The sequence below is a fragment of the Xyrauchen texanus genome, chromosome 17 (genome assembly GCF_025860055.1).
Source record: "Xyrauchen texanus isolate HMW12.3.18 chromosome 17, RBS_HiC_50CHRs, whole genome shotgun sequence".
Lineage (NCBI taxonomy): Eukaryota > Metazoa > Chordata > Actinopteri > Cypriniformes > Catostomidae > Xyrauchen > Xyrauchen texanus.
This window is the reverse complement of record NC_068292.1, coordinates 39,783,965-39,806,874: the sequence shown is the minus strand read 5'-3', so window position 1 is coordinate 39,806,874 and position 22,910 is coordinate 39,783,965. Positions and strand designations below refer to the sequence as shown.

The following is a 22,910-nucleotide window of genomic DNA, read 5'->3' as shown; positions in this document are numbered from 1 at the left end:
GTTTCAACCATATACAGTTAGTACAGTACACAGCAAAACGAGACAACGTTCCTCCAGAACCATGGTGCTACATAAAAAACAACAAAGGACCAACACAGACTACTCAACTAAATAAAATACCTATATGAAATACCTATATATACCTATATAAAGTGCACGTGCAAACATGTGCAAAAAGTACGGGACAGTACAACAAATTTCTGACAATGAACAGGAAGATAGGATGTCTGATCTTCTATAAAGATGTTTTGAAATTATGTGTGTTGGTTTACATCAGAGCTGCCAAACTGAAAGAAGTTTTGATCTTACTTGTTTAAGTTCTAAAGAGTCATTCAAAGTGCAACTGAAACTTGCTGATGAAAAATAACCAAGTAGTGAAAAATCTGTATTAAGTCAGTGAACACATTGGTAAATAAAATCACAAGGCTGACATTCAGGTATCAAGCATCTAAGCTGAAATGATTGATAGGGGTCTCACAATTTTTGACCAATGAATTTCAATAACCAGTCATCATTTTATTATATTTTTGTAAATAATTACTGACTAACTCACAAGTAAATCATTCAGAATAATTTGTGAACTAATTGAAAAGACCCAAAGATTCCTGAAGTAAATCAGACATCACAATGGCTTGCAAACAGATTTAAAGGAATAGTTTGCCAAAAAATGACAAACGGCTATTATGTGTTGTGGAGCTGATCATCGTATAGCAAATTTCAATATGGCTTCTTAAAACTGCACAGATGAGATATTAAAGGCGCTACGTCTGATGGGATTTTCAGTGGAAAATAAAGTGGTCTGTTTCTTTCACAAAGCTATTTTATGACATTTATGGAGTTTGACAGCCCTAGGTCACCATTCACTTTCAGTGTATGGAATAGAACAGAAGTAACATCTCCATCTTGCAAAGTTAAAGGCATAGTGCACCCAAAAATGAAAATCCTCTTATCATTTACTCACCCTAATGCATTCCCAGATGTGTATGACTTGCTTTCTTCTGCTGAACACACACAGATTTTTACAAGATTTCAGCTCTGTAGGTCCATACAAAGAAAGTGAATGGGTGCCAATTTTTTAAGCTCCAAAAATACATCAGCATAAAATTTATCCATAATATCTTCTAAAGCGATATACAAGAGGTGGGTGTGAAAAATATCAACAGTCCTTTTTATAATACATTCTCCTCCCTGGCTAGTAGGTGACGATTTGCACAAAGAATGTGAATCACCAAAAACATTATAAGAATAATGTGAAAGTGTAGATTGATAGTAAAATAGGACTTAAATATTGATCTGTATCTCACCCACACTTCTGAAAACATGGATTAAACAACAGCATTTCTTTTATGCTTCCTATGTGCTTTTGGAGCTTAAAAATGTTGTTACCCATTTACTTGCATTGTGAGAACATATAGAGCTGAAATATTCTTCTAAAGATCTTTGTGTTCTGTAGAAGAAAGTCATAGACATAGACATGCTGGGATGGCATGAGGGTGAGTAAATGATGAGAGCATTTTTAATTTTGGGTGAACTAACCCTTTAACTATCTCTGATTATTTGAAATGTCCTTGTTTTCCTTTTGGTGCTTTTCTGAGTTGTTATTCATTAATTGTATCGGTTTGTTTTGTTTTCATATTTCTTTTTTGTCTTTGTAAAGCACCTTGAGTGCTAGTAATCACATCATCATTAACTCTAACATAAGATTTTATTCACTTCCATGACTTTACTAGTCCAAGAAAAAAACACTTAAAGTTCCATGATATTTCCAGGTTTTCTATGACTTTGGCAACACAGGATATATATAGATCATTAGGATAAATGAAGGCAAACCTGTGCGAGGGATGATGATGATAAAGCAGCCACTGGCAGCCAGCTGTCTGATCAGCCCCAAGTGCTGGCAGAGAACGGCAGTATCTGGCACCAGGTAAGGAGACATGGAGGACTGGGCTTTGGGCTGCTGCAGACTGCCCTCCAGCTGCGACACCTCCAACTGCAGGGAAACACAGCGAGATGAAGGAAATGATTAATTACAGCTTCAATAATGGGAGTACATTTTGAGAAAATGTTGCGAACATGCCTTGCTTTAGAAAAAGATAAAAATATACAGAACAGCAGGTGTGACCTGTAGGCGCAGCTGGGCCATGTCTCTCATGAGTCGGTTCCTGCGAGCTTCCTTTTCTGCCTGTAGATTAAATGAGGGAAGGTCAATATAACCTCATATCAATACACACATTTTACCCTCTGTGAACACAAAGTGTGAATAGCAGATATATATATATATTTTTGTCAATAAAAGTAGGGGAAACCCCTCACATGTGTACTACTGTCAAAACTGATTTATGACAGAACAGATCCTGTTCCCTTCTAAATTCATGTAGATCTCGTAGACTTTGGGCTGGGTTAACAGCAGTGTCAGAGAGTTCATGTTGACTGCAGTGGTCGATGGTACAGTGGAGAAGGGGTCGACCTGAAAAAGCCATATCGGTTGACCCCTATAGTGGAGTTCCAGGAGAGAACTGTAACGTTTGTCCTTGTGTGCTTGACTACAGCCTTTTTCAATCAGCTTGTCATGAACTGCAAGACATTCTTTTGATTTTCAGGCCCTGAAGGTTTTAATGAAATTGTACCAGAAAGAGCTGCCTCTTCACCGGCACAGCAAGGTGGCACTTCAACCATCATTTGTTCTACTTGTAAGGGCTGCACGGTTGCTTGGCAACTTTAGGCTCTCAAGCAAAATCTCACAAATGTGGTGAGCTTTTATGAAAAAACCTTGTTCTCTTTACTGCAGACTTGTTTGGGTCGACCCTATCATTTAGAAGTACTTTCTTCAGCTATTTCTGAACATATCTAGTGCTGCTAAATAATTTGAATTGAATACACATTTGAATACATAGAAGATATAGCACTGTCAAGATAAAAACGTTTCTAATGTAAAATAATGCATTGCCCCATTGGATTATTTTGTTATAAATTGTATGTATTTATTTATTTTAAATTATACATCATTCCCATGTAATTTACCATGCGGAACTGGGCCTTGGCCTGCTGAACCAGGTTCTCCTGCTCTGATTGGCTGATGCTGGTGAAGATGCCTGCCTCAGGGTTGAAGTGCAACACGTTGCCTTGGAGATTTGTGAGGAAGTGGCCAAAGCTGCGAATACAGCACACGCGCACCACAGACTGGCCAGCACAGAGAAAAAGAGACAGAGGAGAAACATGAGAGAATGAAAAGAAACAGTAACAATGTTAATCAGAATTATGCAATGCAATTCTCTGCATTCTGATTAGCTGGAAGCACTTGTTTGTCCCTTAACTTTAAAATACTCCGCATTATGACACTAAAGTGGTGTCATAATGCAAAGTAATTTAATGATTCTAGTATTGATGAAAGATTCTGACTCCTTAATGCTTATTTAGCACTTTTTAGGAAAAAATAATTGATCCAAACTATATAATACAATATACTATATTTTGTTTCTGTAAATATAGATTACATTATAAAACCAAAACACTAAACAAACAATACTACTTTTTCCAAAACTACACTAATACTTTTCCCTTGAAAAATAAAATACTTATGTCATAAGTTTAGAAATAAAAAAATAACGATTTAACTCATAAACAACATTCTTATTTATTCGTTTTGATTTTCTCCTTTTCTCCCAATATGGAATGCCCAATTCCCAATGTGCTAGAAGTCCTCATGGTGGCATAGTGACTCGGCTCAATCCAGGTGGCGGAGGACAAATCTCAGTTGCCTCCGCGTCTGAGACAGTCAACCACGCATCTTATCACGTGGCTTGCTGAGCGCATTACCGCTGAGAAAAAGCGCATGTGGAAGCTTCACGCTATTCTCTGCTGCATCCATGCCCCACTGAGTGCGAACCACATTATAGCGCCGACAAGGAGGTTACTCCATGTGACTCTACACTTCCAAGCAACCGGGCCAATTTGGTTGCTTAGGAGACCTGGCTGGAGTCACTCACCACACCCTGGATTCAAACTCACGACTCCAGGGTTGGTAGTCAGCATCTTTACTCGCTGAGCTACCCAGGCCCTCCATAAACAACATTCTTGACCCATTTTGAGTCTGACATGTCTGCAAGACTGATTCATTAACAAATAGTTCAGTCTTGTTTGCAAACAGGTTTATCAAAACCAATTTTCTGGAAAACTGATCTTTGGTCCTCGGACAAGCAAAGCACATTCACATAACAGTTTATTTTAAGAAATTTAACAAAATACAGATTTTTTAGGTATTTTAGTATTTGCATTTATAAAACCTATAATTTTGCACTTTTCTAAAACAATTTCAAGGACCTTGTGCAAACCCTGATTGAAGTACTGTTTATTACAATTTATATTCTAATTGCATTTGAAGTATCATTAATAATAGTTTTTTTTTTAAATTAATATTGTAACAGAACTCTAAATGTGCATCTTTAACTACACATTGTCTTTTAAACATCCAGGTAATTATTCCACTCCTACAAACACTGAGTGAGTCAGATGTTAATTCGGTAACTGCTCTGACTAAACAGTGAGTGAGTGAGCCATTTTAGACTGATGGAAATGAAACAGTACCACTGCAATGTTGCTGCAAAAGTTAAGACCTCTTGATGTGTGTGGTGTTCCTGTGAACGCAGTGGTCATGTGCATAATGAGGCGCATAAACAGTCATGGTTACCTCCACAAGAGGAGTAAGAGGGGGTCTCTGGCTAGTGAAGTCCAGGCGTCGATGGGCCACACTAAGAGCAGGAAGGTGACGGAGGGCCAAATCCTCGGGCAACAGCAGTGTCTGGACCAAACCAGGCTGCTCACACTCATTTAGAAGGTCTTTTACTTCCTTATTCAGACACAAATCTGTAACACAATCAGAGAAAGAGCTTGTTACCAGGGACATTTTTCCTCATTAATAAAAGTTTAACCCCTAAATAAATAGTACTTACAAAATTGTTTAAAATCACGTGCACTCACATGAGATGAAGAATCCAGTCATATCAATAGCTTTATTAAAGTGGATTTATCTTAAATGGAGCAGCCTCATGGTGGCCACCATAGTGAGATCACATAACCAGTTAAATACTTCTCTATTATCTCAGGAACCTCCCTATTATATTAGACCCTTTGCTAACAGAATAAATAAATAATGGATAACAGTAAATAGCACATTTCTACAATGGCATGAGTAAACAAAAAAATATTTATTTTGTGTGATGATGCATCCACGCCACTAGGTTATGCAAGTCCAAGAGTCCATGCCAAACTGAACAGGGCACTTTAAACATTTATGCATTTGGCAGACGCTTTTATCCAAAGCGACCACTACGAAACCACCACTCCCATTAAACAAAAATACCAAGTGTACCTTTAATAGAACGCTAAAGTAAAATGGACTGATTTCTCTCACCTGCTTCCAACATCTTGCTGCCCTCAGGTAGTAAGTTCAGAAGCACTGATAGTCTGTTCCACAAGCTCTGAGAACTCTGTTTGGGAAAGAACAAAGTTCAGCATGCGTACAAAAGTATGGCTAAGGAACTTACATAATGCTACTGCTGTTTTTTCTGAAATATCCAGAAAGGCAGAACAACTTACCTGGGCACACATGAGGATGATATCAGTGTTTGTCCTCAGCCAATCCAAAAATACTTTAACTATCTGAATTAGTCCCTGATTCGTCAGAATCTCCAGACGCTCAGAAAGGGTTTTCTCACAGTGAAATGATTGGTTGCTGTGTTCACTACTTTCAGAATCAGAGTCAGGATCTGTGCATGAAAAAAGAATTAATCTTACAGTATGGACTAGATTAGCATTTTCAGACAGAAAAATCTTGTGATGACGTCATTGTTGTTGGTTATATTTTGATAGCGGGACATTTTATCAATACAAGCCAATGGGAGATTTTAACTTAATATAAAGCTTGCAAATGTACAGATATCTTAATAAATTGTAATTCATTACAGTCTGTGTTAAAATAAAATGAGGAGGACTGGAAATACACAGTGTTGCCTTGCAAACATGTTTTTAAAAATTGTCCCTGACGGCCTGTTGTGGTATGACATGGGCGTGGGACTAACTTATGACGTGGCCACGGAGGGATCAGTTATACATTTTATAGATGTTCTTTTGTTTATGTGCTTCCACCCCAACTCTCACACCCACCACACCCACAGGAGATAGACTTGGCATGTTGGCCGTTGGTATGCATGTAAACAAGTCTGTTTGCCTTGGTTTTTTATTTGTTACATGTAAATACTGTCACATTCTATTTTTGTATAATAATAATAAATAAAACAATTGATTGAACATTAATATCGAACTTTAATCATATTGCTAATTCTGCAATTTTTTTTAAAGCAATAAGCAACAAAAAGCTGTGTATATTATTTTGCAGTAAAAGGGTAATGTCTAGGAACAACCCTTATCAAAAACAAGGAGAACGGCACACTGCTATAGATGCTCCCATATAATTTAATAGAAAAAAAAAAAAGTTTCAACCCCTTGGGTCTTCGTCAGGCAGATTGTGCACCTGCCTTAATGTTTGGATGTGCACATACTACTTCTATTCTTTAGGAACAACCCTTACCCATGGTAAAAATCACTATAATACACATCCTCTCATGGCTTATTGTTTTTATCAATAGTACATTAATATATCACTCAAGCAATATACCATTGTCATTGGTTCCATTAGCAATCTCCGGACTCATGTTGCTTGGCGTTTCACCAGGAGAGGGTGGGACTTCTTGCGTAGGGGCAGGGTTTGAGTCTGGGGTGGGTTTAGTGGTAGACGGGGGGCGAAGCAGTACATTACTAAAGGTGGGTGCAAGCCTGAAGCAGCGTTTGGTCTGGAAAAGCTGAGAGGACATGGCCTGCAAGTTACTGCTGATACTGGCATCATTGGAGACTAGAGGGCCATTGGTTGCTGGAGGGGTCGAGTTTTCCTCCCTAGACAGTTGTGGCTGCTCCTCTTCCACTGGCTGTTGCAGTTGTGGAGCATTCTCTGCATCTTCCATGTCTTCTAGGTCCGAACGAGACTCCTGACTGTTCATGTCGGAATCTGTCTCCACATCAAAGGCTGTGCCGGCCTCATCCTCCTCTGACCTGCTTTCCCAGCTGCCATCTTCAACCAGCGGTTCCCTCCTCACCTCCCTCCCTAAAGCATTCATCTGGACCCTGGAGGCTCCTAGACCGTCGACTGGCTTGACATCTTCCTCATCCTCTTCTTCGTCACTCTCAAATCCTTCGCTTAGGTCACTCTCGTCCTGCTTGTGTATGCAGCGTCTGCGGCGGAGCATGGACAGCCGTGAGAACTTCCTCTTCTGCTTTTGCTTCTCCTCAGCGGACCTCTTTTTCTCCAACCCTTTCTTCATCCCCACCATCCTGCCATTGCCCTTGGGCTCACCCTCCTCATTCTCTTTCTCCTCATCCTCTTCTTCCAGTGTGCCATTCTGAATTGTTCTCTCCTCCGAAGGAGCAGCACTGCTGTGATCTCTGGCATCAGGGTCGTCTAAGAACAAAATAAAAAATTAAGGTTAGTTTGAAGCAAAATATCAAATGACAGTAAAACTTCAGAAAGAAGAGCTCTACTGCAAACCCTAGAGAATTACCTACATAGACATCATTAAAAGACATACAAATGCTCATGATTATGCAGCAATTTAAAACCCCTTGTGTTAGCTCAAATCTAATGCAGCATTGCATGTATCAAGTGGAAGGGAATCCCAAAATTAATGATCAATAATAAAACCGTTCAATCTAACAAAAAATTTGTTATTTTACCCAATAATTTCCTGGGCAATGTATTGTTTATACATAAATATGCCCATATATAGTATTTCTAACAGGTACCTTATGAGGTTTCATTTATGTTAGGATGCTGTCTTAGAAGGATGCTGCTTACGCAGCCAGTAGACAGCAAGGCAGCTAATAAGTAGGGGTACATTACACACTAATGAAAATATCGAGCAACATTAGCATTATTTTAATTGTTAGTTAAACGTAGATAATATCAGGGCTTACCTTTTTTTTTTTTTTTTATTCTATCAGTTGATTTTTTATATACACAGACTGAGCACTTTATTAGGTACACCTGAACACCTACTTATTCATGAGATTATCTAATCAGCCAATTGTGTGCAGCATTGTAACGTATAAAATCATGCAGATACAGGTCAGGAGCTTAAGTTATTGTTCACATCAATCATCAGAATGGGGAAAAAATGTGATCGCAGTAATTTCGACAGTGGCATGATTTTTGGTGCCAGATGGGCTGTTTCAGTATTTCTGTAACTGCTGATCTCCTGGGATTTTACGCACAACATTTTCAAGAGTTTACTCAGCATGGTGCCAAAAAAAACACCAAAAAAAAAAAAATCCAGTGAGTAGCAGTTCTGCGGATGGAAACACCTTGTTGATGTGATAGGTCAACGTATAATGGCCAGACTGGTTTGAGCTGACAGAAAGGCTACGTTAACTCAGAAAACCCATCTGATAGATTTGCTTCAGTTTGCATACCGCACCAACAGATCAATGGATGCCATCACGTATGTACTACATTAAGTACTGTCACATGGGAATTATGTGCAGATTCTGTTGGTCGAATACAGTTCTGCATTTAATAACATCATTCCCTTGAGGCTTATCAAAAAGCTCAAGAATTTGGGAATTAACTCCCCTGTGTGTCAATGGGTTCTTAACTTCCTGACAGAGACACCTCAGGTGTTTAGGCAAAAGCATTTCCTGAACCATCATTTTGAACATTGGACCACCATAGGGGTTGTGTCTAAAGCCCCATACTGAACTCCTTGTACACTTATGATTGCGTGGCCACTTGCGACTCCAACTCTGATATACTTATCTCAGGATCAGCAGGCTGTAAAGCAATGCGGTGTTTGTGTATCAGCGACTGCAAAGCAATGCTGGTGTGTATGGATGTTTAATTATCAGGCTGAAAACAGACCATGTTTGTAAACTGAAAAGTGTGAATAAATGTCTTGCGTTTGGATGTTCACGTGGCTTTAGACATTTAGCTTCTGATAGGCTAATTGGAGCCAATTGGAGGTGTACCTGTGGATACATTTTAAGGCCTACCTTCAAACACTTTGAAAGTCTCGTTCGGACCTAGAAGATATGGAGGATGCAGAGAATGCTCCACAACAGCAGCAGCCAGTGGAAGAGGAGCAGACACAACTGTCTAGGGAGGAAATCTCGACCCCTCCAGCAACCAATGCCTCTTTGCTTGACATCATAGGAAAATCTAATTAAATCAGTAAAGACCTCAGAAACAAAAATTGTGGACCTCCACAAGTCTGGTTCATCCTTGGGAACAACTTCCAAATGGCTGAAGGTACCAGGTTTATCTGTACAAACAATAGTACGCAAGTATAAACACCATGGGACCATGCAGTCATCATACCGCTCAGGAATAATATGCACCTAAAAAAACGTAGTTTGGTGCCAAAATTGCAAATCAATCCTAGAACAACAGCAAAGGACCTTGTGAAGATGCTGGAGGAAATGGGTAGACATGTATATACATCCACAGTAAAACAAATCCTATACTGACATAACCTGAAAGGCTGCTGAGCAAGGAAGAACCAATTCTCCAAAACCGCCATAAAAAAGCCAGATTACAGTTTGCAAGAGCACATGGGGACAAAGAAATTTCCTCTGGTCTGATGAAACAAAAATGGAACATTTTGACCATAATTGTTACATTTGGAGGAAAAAAGGGTGAGGCCTGCAAGCCTAAGAACACCATCCCAAACGTGAAGCATGGGGTTGGCAGCATCATGTTCTGGGGGTGCTTTGCTGCAGGAGGGACTGGTGTACTTCACAAAATAGATGGTATCATGAGGAAAAATTATGTTGATATATTGAAGCAACATCTCAAGACATCAGCCATGAAGTTAAAGCTTGGTTGCAAATGGGTCTTCCAAATGGACAATGACCCCAAGCATACCTCCATAGTTGTGGCAAAATGGCATAAGAATAACAAAGTCAAGGTATTGGAGTGGCCATTACAAAGCCCTCAACATTTTTGGGCAGAAGTAAAAAAGCATGTGCGAGCAAGGAGGCCAACAAACCTGACTTAGTTACACCAGTTTTGTCTGGAGGAATGGGTCAAAATTACAGCAACTTGTTGTGAGAAGCTTGTGGAAGGCTACCCAAAACATTTGAACCAAGTTAAACATTTTAAAGGCAGCCAGTGGAAAAACCAAATACTAACAGAGTTTATGTAAACTTCTGACCCACTGGGAATGTGATGGAACAAATAAAAGCTCAAATGAATCACTCTATTATTATCTATATTATTACTATTATTCTGACATTTCACATTCTTAAAATAGTGATCCAAACTGACCTAAGACAGGAAATGTTTTCTACGATTAAACGTCAATAATTGAGAAAAAACGTATTTAAATGTATTTGGATTAGGTGCACGTAAACTTCAGACTTCAACTCTATTACTTAAATATCATCTTGGACTGAAGTAGTTTTGCAGGAAAAGAATTTAACTGTCAATGCCTTGTGTATGTGTGTGATGATAAATAGACTTACAATTATAGTGAGCACAATAGCATCTCAGAATGTAGTTCTCAGTATTTTTCAGGTAAAAATAAATTACTTAAGTTATTTAAAATGTTTCTGTTTTATGCAGTGTAAAATAATATAAAAAAAAACAGTACAGGTTTATAATATCAGATATCATCTCGGTTAGCAACTATACTGTAAAAATAATAATCTTCCATCAGTATTGGCAAAAACAATAAGAAAAACAACAGAAACGCATCGTCCTTATTCATACCGGTGTTATCAGTGCGTAAGGGTGGGACATCACTCTCCCCCTCTTCCAGCTCAGCTTGCAGTCGAATGTTCACATGATTGACCAGATGGGAGAACAGAGCCAATGTGAAGGCGATGGATGCGCTGTACTGCTTTGAAGCTAGAAGAGAATTTAGTTGCAAAGATGGGTTTGTACTTACAAGAACTGTGACTTGGAGGTCTTAAATGTTGTAATTAGTGTTTGACCAATATATATATATATATATATAGCGCATCCGGAAAGTATTCACAGCGCTTCACTTTTTCCACATTTGTTTACGTTACAGCCTTACTCCAAAATTGATTAAATTCATTATTTTCCTCAAAGTTGTACAAACAATACTCCATAATGACAACATGAAATAAGTTTGTTTGAAATTTTTGCAAATTTATTAAAAATAAAAAACATGTACATAATTATTCACAGCCTTTGTTCAATACTTTGTTGAAGGAACTTTTGGCACCAATTACAGCCTCAAGTCTTATTGAATATGATGCTACAAGCCTGGCACACCTATTTTTGGGCAGTTTCTCACATTCTTCTTTGCAGGACCTTCTCAAGCTCCATCAGGTTGGATGGGGATTTTTAGGGGCCATTTTTAGATCTCTCCAGAGATGTTCAATCGGGTTCAAGTCTGGGCTCTGGCTGGGCCACTCAAGGACATTCGCAGAGTTGTCCCGTAGCCACACCTTTGTTATCTTGGCTGTGTGCTTGGGGTCGTTATCCTGCTGGAAGATGAACCTTCGCCCCAGTCAAAGGTCCAGAGAGCTCTGGAGCAGGTTTTCATCAAGGATGTCTCTGTACATTGCTGCATTCTTCTTTCCCTCGATCCTGACTAGTCTCCTAGTTCCTACCGCTAAAGCCTGATTGGTGGAGTGCTGCAGAGATGGTTGATCTTCTGGAAGGTTCTACCCTCTCCACAGAGAAATGCTGGAGCTCTGTCAGAGTGACCATCAGGTTTTTGGTCACCTCCCTGACTAAGGCCCTTCACCCCCAATCGCTCAGTGTGGCCGAGCAGCCAGCTCTAGGAAGAGTCCTGGTGGTTCCAAACTTCTTCCATTTACGGATGATGGAGGCCACTGTGCTTATTGGGACCTACAATGCTAAATTTTTAAGTACCCTTCCCCAGGTCTGTGCCTCAAAACAATCCAGTCCAGTCAGTCCAGTCCAGTCCAGTCTCGGAGGTCTACAGACAATTCCTTGGACTTCATGGCTTGGTTTGTGCTCTGACATGCACTGTTAACTGCGGGACCTTATATAGACAGGTGGGTGCCTTTCCAAATCATGTCCAATCAACTAAATTTACCACCGGTGGACTCCAATCAAGTTGTAGAAACATCTCAAGGATGATCAGTGGAAATAGGATGCACCTGAGCTCAATTTTGAGTGTCATGGCAAAGGCTGTGAATATTGATGTACATGTGATTTTTTTTTTCCTTCATTTTTTTATTTTTAATTAATTTGCAAAGATTTCAAACAAACTTATTTCACATTAGGTTATTGTTTGTAAAATTGAGCAAAATAATTAAATGTAATCAATTTTGGAATAAGGCTGTAAAATAACAATGTGGAAAAAGTGAAGCGCTGTGAATATTTTCTGGATGCACTGTATATATAAACTCAGCAAAAAATAAATTTTGTTGGTCCCTTTTTCAGGACACTGTATTTTAAAGAATTTTGTAAAAATCCAAATAACTTTACAGATCTTTATTGTCAAGGGTTTAAACAATGTTTTCCAGAGGTAGGCAATTAAGGTCACAGTTATAAAAACTAAGGACAGTTAAGAAACCTCTCTACTGACTCTGAAAAACACCAAAAGAAAGATGCGCAGGGTCCTTGCTCATCTGCGTGAACGTGCATTAGGCACGCTGCATGGAGGCATGAGGACTGCAGATGTGGCCAGGGCAATAAATTGCAAGGTCCATACTGTGAGATGCCATACTGTGAGAAGACAGTGCTACAGGGAGACAGGAAGGACAGCTGATTGTCCTCGCAGTGGCAGACCATGTGTAAACGACTTGCCAAAAAAATTGTTTGCTAATATTAAATCTGTGGAGTGTTTAAAAAGTTTTCATTTAAAAAAAAAAATATTTAAATGAGTTTTAATGACTTCAACCTGAGTTTATGTAAACTTCTGACTTCAACGATAGATAGATAGATGGATAGATAGATAAGACAGACAGACAGACAGACAGACAGACAGATCCATTCAGTACACATTTACCCCCTCTCTTCAGGCTGTGCACCACCATAAGGCAAGTAACCACAATCTTGAATATGAGGCTGTCAGGCAGCACAGAGCAGACAGATTCATGTTCCTCCTCATCCTCACTGGCCGAATGGCTGCCATGAGCAGGAAGAGGCAGGTAGAACAGCACCAGGTTAAAGTCCTCCAGCACGGACTGGCACAATGATGTCAACTCCGTCTCCATTAAACTGATGAGGTGAAAGGGTTCATTTAAAAGGTTCACTCAGTAATTTTTTTCCTTATTTAAAATGTTTTATTTCTAAAAGAAATTAATACTCATTTTAAAACATGTAAAAAATCCTGACTACTCATGTGAGATGAAGAGTTCAGTCATATCAGTAAGTACACTTTTTTTTTCTACATGGGGAAGAGGCACCTCATGAGGCAGCCATTTTGACATCACATGACCATCTGAATACTACCAGCTTAATCTCAGTAACTGCCCTGTAATTGGACAGTTTCATTCTTGGATTAAATTAATCCTGGTTTACTGTGCACATCCAAAGCGACTTACAGAGCACTTATTACAGGGACAGTCCCACCGGAGCAACCTGGAGTTAAGTGCCTTGCTCAAGGACGGCAATGAGCTGTGGGGATTGAACCAGCAAATTTCTGATTAACAGTTATGTGTTTTAGCCCACTACGCCACCACTACTCCGTGGTAGACAGTGTCAATACTCGCTGAGCTACCCAGGCCACCCTCTCAAATCTTATTTTATAACTTTAGGGTAGGGATGTTCTGCTTGCAAAGGAGGATGTTATAAAATATTAAACAGGTTCAACTAAAAGCGATTCTCTCACCTGTTCTTTGGCTGCAACAGGCTCTGCAAATACATGAAGCTCACTAGTAGTCTTTTGATGTCTTTTGACCTGAACGTAGATTTGTTTTGTTAATAACAATTTAATGCAAAAATCATATTAAACCTGGACTTTAAATTTTCAATAGAGATTGTGAGTGATGCTTGTGCAAAAGTCACTGCCACAATTGCAAGTGATATTTTTTGGTCATTGTCACCTCTGGCGTGATGGTGAAAGTTTCTTCATCTCTTGTTTCTTCACTTGGTGGTACATCTTGGCTGCCTTGTCAAACAGACGCTTTAAATTCCCATAAGCCCCGTCAAAGGGAGTCTCTGACTGAATGCTGCTTAACAAGAAAAAACAGCTTCAATGCACCGCCACATTTCAAGGGAAACAAAGAGCATTTTTATTCACTAGACCTCTACGTCTCTCTTTATTGTTTTTGTAATGCTGCATTGTTTTATACTGTAGCCAAATGCTATCTCTGTTACTTAATACATGGTGTTTTTACACTGACACTCTCAGGCATGCAGTCAAAATGGAGGTAAAAATACAATGGAGGAAAATTAGAGGAAGTATGTGTATACAGTTCCCAGATCTCTTACCAACGCAGGTAATTGTAAGTAGCCTCCACGTTATAAAATTTACTTCCAGCAAGCGTACCCAACTGATTAAATGGCATTCCTGTAAAAGACAGCAAAACATTTCCTTAGTCATGAAATTCAGATAAGATGAAAAAACTGTGCAACAAATAAAATAAAAAAGCCAGTTCTTCAATGCCAGGAAAAAGGTGTTGATGGAAGGATGTGAGAAGCCATGCATTGCTCACCGATGTGAGGTGCGACAGACAGGGCCTGATGATAAAAGCGTTCAGCCAGCTGCTCTGCCTCCACTCCTGCCAGTTCATTTTGGTATCGTGCTATATATGTCAAACATACATGAACAGTTTATTTCAAATTCTTGTTTCTGTAGATTTTCTTAAATGTCAACCGAGAACACACTTACCGAGATCTCCCAAGTACACGAGGCATCTGTGACATGCCATCTGGGCCCACTCCATTTCTTTAAAGGTGGCTGAGACTGGTTTCTTACGACCTGCAGTTATCATTCACAGAGAATTCAGAGACTAATTAAGCAACAAGCCTCTTAAAAGCAGTGCATTAGAGTGATTTTACTACAGTTAAGGGTTTGCTCTTAGCCACAACGTGTCGTGGATCTCAATTACTTTGACCTGTCTTTCTATCTCCAAATGTATACTTTCACAGCTTAAAATAAACTTTTATTTAAAGGGCTATCTCACCCAAAAACTTAATTCTGTCATCATTTACTCATTCTCAAGTTGTTCCAAACATATAACTTTTTTATCTGGATCACAAAAGGAAACGTTAAACAGATTGTTAGCTTAAGTCACCATTCACTTTCTTTTTATAGTAAAAGGATGCAAAGTGAATGGTGAATGAGGCTAACATTCTGCCAAAAGGTAAGTGCACACTAAACGACTTAAGCTTGTCTCCTTTGATGTTTTGAGTCGGTGACTGGTATGCTACGAAAAGTCTCAGATCCCATGACCGATGGCCGTGTAGAGTGAACACTCCTGCTACATGCCCCGACAAATCAGTGTGATATCTAGATGTCTTGTCATCAGGTGTGTGCACTGTCCTGACAAGCGAGAGACCGACAATGAGCCACAGCCAATGAAATAGAGAGAAAGTGCAAGAGGAGAGCAAAGTATTGGGAAGCAAGAGACAAAAAAATAATTTGTAATAAAACATCACCCACATCTCCTAACTTGTTGTCCTCACAATTGATAAAAAACATTGTACAGGATTAGAACAACACGAGGGCGAGTAAATAATGACAGAATTTGCACTTCAGGAAGAACAATTCCTTAAACACATTTTAATAGGGATGCACCGATGCCACTTTTTCAGTATCTCAGTATCAGCCAATACCAATCCAAAACCAGTGTTGTTTTTTTGCATAATCAGTTTAGAATATCTTTACCTCATTGTGTGGATTATTTTATATGTAAAGAAACACAAACCTCTTAACTACATATTATTTCAATATAAATGTAAAGCTTATTAAGAAACTAGTCTACTGGATAATTTAGCAGCAAAATAAGAAGTAATTCCAGTTAAAGTTTTCTTTAAAAAATTTTTTTCCAACTCGTAAAATGAGATCACAATAAACTGTAATGATGATGCGTGAGAGCAGCACTGCAGTTTGCACCTGAGACTGATTGAGGAAGAATTACACAGATCACCGTCCAGATGCAATATCCATAATATCCAATAAGTAAATACAGAAGCACTCTTGTTGTGTAATAAGTGGAGCCGGAGGTCTTTAAAGTGAACACCCTGGCATTACATCTTAAATGCAGATATATTAAATGCATTATAGCTTTATTAAAGTTGAAATAATACGGAAGCAGGTCTTGTAGTTAACTACAAACTCCGAAACTGGCAAATTTCTGTGTGGTCAGCACCTCTTCTATGAGTTGCGCGAATGTCCCGATCTAAGGGGGAGAGATTGAAACTGCACCCAGCTGAGAGACACACTGTCAAGGGGACGCTCGTCCCTCGAGCCCACACTTAATAAAGCTAGATTATAACATGCTGGCTCACGACTTATTGAATCATAATATGTCACTGTGCATTTCTTATCGTGAAGAAAATTGGCAATACACAGCTTTATTATTAAGGGAGTTTGTTTTTTTTGTGAGTTAAAGATGGATTGAAGTGAACAGAAAGGTGAGAGAGAGAGTCTTCGCCACATTATACACTGCAACAAAATATGATTTGTTTTGTTTTGGCTTTTTTCCAATAAAAATATCTAAAACTAATTTAAAACAAATGTACATTTACTTTAGGAACTATACTGCAGAAGAAAGAAATTGTTATCTGAGAATGTTGAATATAATATTACAAATACAAATATTTAAAAATATATAAAAATCCTTTAAAAAAAAGATGCATTCACCTGAGAAGCAGCATGAGAGATATTTAGACTTGCTTTTAGACATTAGACCTTGAATATAAGTATATTTTGTCTTTACCGCACTTGCAGAAGAATAAAAAAAATCCACTTATTTACAAAATCCACTTACTGTATATTTACAAGAAAACATGACAAAAACACTTAATAGAAATAGTTCTTTACTGAATTAAACTTAATAAAAAGTATTTTTCCCTTTAATTCAGTGAATGTCATTTAGAGGTATTTTAAAAGATGATTTTGTCCTCTTTATTGTTAGTAAGCTTGTTTAATACAACCTTCTAAGTCAGGACACAAGCTGAATAATCGGTTAAGAGCTAATGATTAATCATTGCAATAATCGCAGAATAGTCGTTCTAATAATCGTTAACATTAATCGATTATCAAAATAATCATTAGTTGCAGCCATACTATGGTGTACACCTGCTCAATAAAAAATGCCCTGAGATAATTAATGATACCAGATCATTCAGCACTACATTAATGAAACTGACTTGACTTGATCAGAAAGCTTCGTAAAAAGGGGAGATTTGTGGTGAGAAATAAGACAATTTGTAAAATTTGATTTTGTGTCAGAAGCAGAGCCAGGACCCAGTTGTAGGCCTATGCAAGAGATTGATGCTCTCACTGTGGAAGACACAGGTAAGCTGTGTGAATAAGCAAACATGATCACATTAGTTTCACTAGGCCTATAACAACTTTCTATGCCCGAGTGTTACTAGTGACCCATTATGTTTTTAATCAAAAGATAGTCCTAGTAAATATACAAAATGCCTACAAAAATACAATGTATCACAAGGCTGTAGAGAACAGTGCACTATTGCAGACTTATATACTGAGGTTTTAATTACATTATTTTAATAGTCAGTCGTAAACTAAAGTGGGCCAGTCTAAGGCATAAAATTCCAGGGCTGAAAATGAGTCCCACTCCGGCCCTGTATGACGGGCACAGACACATATGCTACAAGAGTCCAACATGAAAAAAATCCGTTGCAGTTTATTGTTCAACCAAAATCCCAATAACAACCAGACAACATAAGATTTTGGTGCGTAACATGGGAGTTTTATCTGTAAACAAGAACAAAACACACAAGGGGCTCTTATACTTTGGAGACTTAGCTCCATTACAATGCTCCATTTCTAAGTATTCACTAGGGCTGTCAAAATTGCTCAAAAATGACATTCGAATATTCCCTCTAAAAAAAACACATATATTCGAACTATTCGAATATCTGGTTGCGCATTTGGTCAATGACGCGCATTACGTCAATAACAGGACAAATTAATACAAAGAGACATAACTATTTGTATAGGTAGTTTATTTAAGTTTAAACATATTTGACAACGTATTACCTACACAAAAACAAGTAAATCAACTAATGGCCAAGACCTCACTCTCGCTCGCACGCGCAGGCACTCTTTCTCTCTCTCTCGCCCTCACGCTCTCTGCGATAACGGTTTAAAAGAACAACAACAATAAACAAATGTTGAGTGCTGATCAAGAGTTTTGTGCAAGCAATATAAGGTCGCGACTCTTGTCCCAAATATAGCAGGCTTCATTCAGTGATTAAAACAAATTATTAACATTAATTGAAGTTTTACAGTATATAGAACCGACATTGAACGCTCCGAGCGAGCTGTGCTGTGGTAAACATGGAACTTTTCCTTGACATGAAACGGTAAATAATCAAACCAGTGGAAGCCTGCAGTGCATGAAACTGCTGTATCTAACCTACCTTATTCATGCAACATCTATTCAGTCAGTACAGTAGCCTTACATTTTAGTCATGTTTCTGTTTAACGTTAAATAAAATGAGGCACACAATTCCGAGAAATGTGACAACAAAGACCCCTCAGGCAGCACGCCCACTCGCAAAGCAGACAGCCGCACATCTGCTACCGCGGGCGCGTTTTTTTTTCCACATTCGAATATTAATTTTCACCTTCGAATTTCTGTTTTTTAAAACTATTCGAATATATATTCGAATTTAGAATATTCGTTGACAGCCCTAGTATTCACCAAATCAAGAACAAGATATTTCACCAAATGAGGCTTTCATAAGGAATAAGGTTTATTATTATTCACTAAATATGAAGTTGGAGACAAAATGTACATGCTGATGCGGCACCTTTCCATATGGTCAAATCTTTCTTTGCATGCCCTCGCTTCAATTTATAACACTTTATTATGCAATTAAAATAACAAAATATGCATTGAAAAGAGGTTAAACATATGGATGAATATTGTGAATGAAGAAAGATTTATATACAGCAAATATCCACATGATGTTTAATTTAAAAAAATATTATAATAATATCAGCAACTGTCGGCATAGATATTGGCTGATAACCGAAAATTCCAAAAAAGCAACTATCGGCACAGATTAATCTGTGAAACCTATTTATCAGTCTACCTTTAGCGGAACGTTACCTATAATGTGAATATAGAAATGTGTGTCTCACCGATGAGCGGGTCTGTAACATGTGTCCAGTCGATGCAGTCCTGCAGCTCCAGCTGATAGTGTGACTGGATGTAGAGCAGCAGGTGTTGAAAGAAGCCCACACCGGCGATCAGATGGGTCCTGTATGCACACTCCAGAGCACTGCGGCTGTGAATATGCTGAATAGAGATGGTGCATTTTATCATGACGGGAAATTTAAATTATGAGATATGTGCAGTGTGAGGAGACAATACCTTCTTGTTGGTCTTGATGACCTGTATGACCTCATAGTAGACCTTCCTCCACAGCAGTTCTTCTGCCTTGCGTCCATAGTCCACAGGATGCAGGAACATCAGCTTAACACAAAGTTCTCGCAACCTGTTTAAAGTACATTTGTCAAAAAAAGACACCTAAATCAGAATATGAAGTTGATCAGATAGAGTGAAACTGTTACTTACTTATTCCTCAAGCTGATATTTTCAGGTTTAAAGACCTCCCTGTAAGATGACTTGCCGCTGATAATAATATCCAACTTGTGTACGGTTTCCACCACAGCCCTTCACAAACAGACAGAAAATGATGCTCAAAATGCAATAAAGAGTAGGAATTTAAATAGCTGATTTAGCTTGCTTAGCTGGCTAACAAAGACAAGGCATCATAAGAATTGCAAGAAAGAGAGCAATGTACAGATTTAGCTCTTATGGAGATAAATTGGTACTTTTATTCACCATAGTGGCATTCAACTGATCACAATGTACAGTATAGTCAGGACAATACTAATGTGAAAAAAATACTATTACAAATACAATTTGAATTATAATCGTTTTTCAGTACTTCTTAAACTACTTCAGAGTTCTCATCAAAAAATCCACATGCAGCAATGATAGCTCTGCAGATCCTTGGCATTCTAGCTGTCAGTTTGTCCAGATACTCAGGTGACATTTCACCCCACACTTCCTGTAGCACTTGCCAAAGATGTGGTTATCTTGTCTGGCACTTCTCACACAACTTATAGTCTAACTGATCCCACAAAAGTTCAATGGGGTTAAGATCCATAACACTCTTTTCCAATTATCTGTTGTCCAATGTCTGTGTTTCTTTGCCCACTCAACCTTTTCTTTTTGTTTTTCTGTTTCAAAAGTTTTTATTTGCAATTCTTTCCATAAGTCCTGCACCCCTGAGTCTTCTCTTTACTGTTGTACATGAAACTGGTGTTGAACGGGTAGAATTCAATGAAGCTGTCAGCGGAGGACATGTGAGGCGTCTATTTCTCAAACTAGAGACTCTGATGTACTTATCCTCTTGTTTAGTTGTACATCTGGCCTTCCACATCTCTTTCTGTCCTTGTTAGAGCCAGTTGTCCTTTGTCTTTGAAAACTGTAGTGTACACCTTTGTATGAAATCTTTCAAGCATTGTACAGCCTTCATTCCTCAAAACAATGATTGACTGATGAGTTTCATGAGAAAGCGGTTTCTTTTTTGCCATTTTTGACCTAATATTGACCTTAAGACATGCCTGTCTATTGCATACTGTGGCAACTAAAAAACAAACACAAAGACAATGTTAAGCTTCATTAAATTAACCAAATAGCTTTCATCTGTGTTTGATATAATGGCAAGTGATTTGCTAGTACCAAATTAGCAGTTTAGCATGATTACTCAAGGATAAGGTGTTGGGAGTGCTGGCTGCTCGAAATGGGGTCTGTCTAGATTTCATCAAAAATTATTTTTATTCAAATAGTGATGGTGCTGTTTTTTTTACATCAGTAATGTCCTGACTATACTTTTGTGATCAGCTGAATGCCACTTTGGTGAATTAAAGTACCAATTTCTTTTCAAAACAGCAACATCTTTACATTATTACAAACGTTTGGCCGCCAGTGTAATTGTCATGGAGTTATAGTACTGTGCAAATGTTTTAGGCACTTGTGGAAAATGTTGCATAGTGAGGATGTCTTCTAAAATAATGACATAAATAGTTTTCCTTGATCAATTAACATCATACAAAAGTCCAGTAATCATAAAAAAGCTAAATCAACATTTGGTGTGGCACCTTTGCTTTTAAAACATCCCCAATTCAACTAGTTACACCTGGACACAGTTTTTCTTGGTGGTTGGCCGATAGGATGTTCCAAGCTTCTTGGAGAATTCACCACAGTTCTAATATCTATTTAGGCTGTCTCAATTGCTTATGTCTCTTTATGCAATCTCAGGCTGACAAGTTCAGTGGGGGGCTTTAAGGGGGTCATGGCATCTGTTGCAGTGTGCCCTGATCTTCTATTTTTATTATTTCTATTTGCAAAAGTAACATTTGGAAGTCTAACATGTATTTTTCCTATTGACACACTAAAGTTGAAGATATAAATTACCATCTTAAGACTTAAATGCCTAAAACTTTTGCACAGTACTGTATATTTAACTATTTGTACATATCAAAACCTGATAAATTGTTGTAATTTCTTTGTAAACACAGCCATGTGTAGATGATTGATCTTGATGTTCTCCCTTCAATTCTACAACAATTCTAGCCTTACATTCATCTGTTGCCATATCTTTCCCAATCAAATACCCCAAAAGAGTAACTCTGGACATCAATCATCCGGTAAATTTATATTGATTTAATAGCTTTAATTTCATGCCACATAATACAATAGGCTAATTCCAGATGATAATTAATGTGAAACCCTGATTAATTTGTGGCCACAAATTAAGTCAACACTGCTCTTGTACTGAAGTTTCAACTATCAATTCTTCCATTTTACCTTTATAAATGTGTATATAATAAACATTTATGACCCACAGAAACATGAAATGTATACCATTTAGAGAAGTTTCCTGGCGCTGCCGGCCAGCGCTTACCTGTACAGCCGTTTAATATGAAGCACTTTGGCCTCTGGCTCGCTGTCCTGACCCGGCTCGCTCATTCTAGCAAAAATAAGCAGTCTGCAGTGGTCTGGTTTCGTGTTTCTTGATCTGGTTCTTTCGCGCGCGGCTAACGTTAGCAGGCAGGCTAACTCACCTATTTCCCTCAAAATTACAACTTAAACACAAACGCTGTAGTTCCTGTACTTCCCCGCCACCGGCCTCGACACCCATTCGTTCGGAAGCCGGTGTGTGTGTGTGCTGGTGTCGGTTCGGGTCAGCTGTCACATTCTGAGGGGGTTGTATTTGTGTTGTTGTCGCGCGTCATTCCGAGAGTCGCTCCGCGAGCGGCCATTTTTCCCCTCCCACCGCAGTTCAGAGACAGCTTCAAGTATCGCGAGAATTGTCTGGTGGCAGACGCAAGTATCTCGATATCACTTCACTTTATCAAGCAGCGCATTGCTGCAGGCGAGCTGATCGGCCTCTCGCGTGATCATCTTTTGAGGGCAAGTTACCTCCAAAAATGCCATGAAAATTTTGATTTATACTTCTGCGTCTGCCCCACGTAGTGTCCAACGCATTGGTTTGCATTTATAGTTCTGTGAGTACACATCAACAATGCTGACAATATGTTTAATAAATAAAGAAAATCAATGCAAGCAATGTCATTTCTAGATTCAAAAGTATTTATTAAATTATTGTAGCATCATATATTAGTTCAAAGTATGTGAACTTG

At 38.5% G+C, this 22,910-nt stretch overlaps 1 protein-coding gene across 3 annotated transcripts in view; it reads right to left on the bottom strand.

The window, feature by feature from the left end:
- Positions 1 to 22,536, bottom strand: part of LOC127657471 (nonsense-mediated mRNA decay factor SMG5) — a 30,635-nt gene extending 8,099 nt beyond the window's left edge. The window contains exons 1-18 of one of the 3 annotated variants that reach the window (XM_052146271.1): positions 22,172 to 22,536; positions 19,771 to 19,869; positions 19,567 to 19,690; positions 19,335 to 19,491; positions 14,880 to 14,969; positions 14,704 to 14,793; positions 14,480 to 14,558; positions 14,092 to 14,220; positions 13,878 to 13,946; positions 13,053 to 13,264; positions 10,811 to 10,948; positions 6,674 to 7,510; positions 5,596 to 5,765; positions 5,411 to 5,486; positions 4,688 to 4,863; positions 3,022 to 3,180; positions 2,123 to 2,182; positions 1,831 to 1,990 (exon numbers count right to left, since the gene is read on the bottom strand). In XM_052146271.1, coding sequence (XP_052002231.1) covers positions 1,831 to 1,990; positions 2,123 to 2,182; positions 3,022 to 3,180; positions 4,688 to 4,863; positions 5,411 to 5,486; positions 5,596 to 5,765; positions 6,674 to 7,510; positions 10,811 to 10,948; positions 13,053 to 13,264; positions 13,878 to 13,946; positions 14,092 to 14,220; positions 14,480 to 14,558; positions 14,704 to 14,793; positions 14,880 to 14,969; positions 19,335 to 19,491; positions 19,567 to 19,690; positions 19,771 to 19,869; positions 22,172 to 22,236 — 2,890 coding nt within the window. In that variant the 5' untranslated portion in view covers positions 22,237 to 22,536. Of the gene's footprint in view, positions 1 to 1,830; positions 1,991 to 2,122; positions 2,183 to 3,021; positions 3,181 to 4,687; positions 4,864 to 5,410; positions 5,487 to 5,595; positions 5,766 to 6,673; positions 7,511 to 10,810; positions 10,949 to 13,052; positions 13,265 to 13,877; positions 13,947 to 14,091; positions 14,221 to 14,479; positions 14,559 to 14,703; positions 14,794 to 14,879; positions 14,970 to 19,334; positions 19,492 to 19,566; positions 19,691 to 19,770; positions 19,870 to 22,171 lie in introns of those variants that run through there. The other 2 variants (XM_052146272.1, XM_052146273.1) reach the window with 2 other exon arrangements.
- Between the last annotated feature and the right edge of the window lie 374 nt (positions 22,537 to 22,910).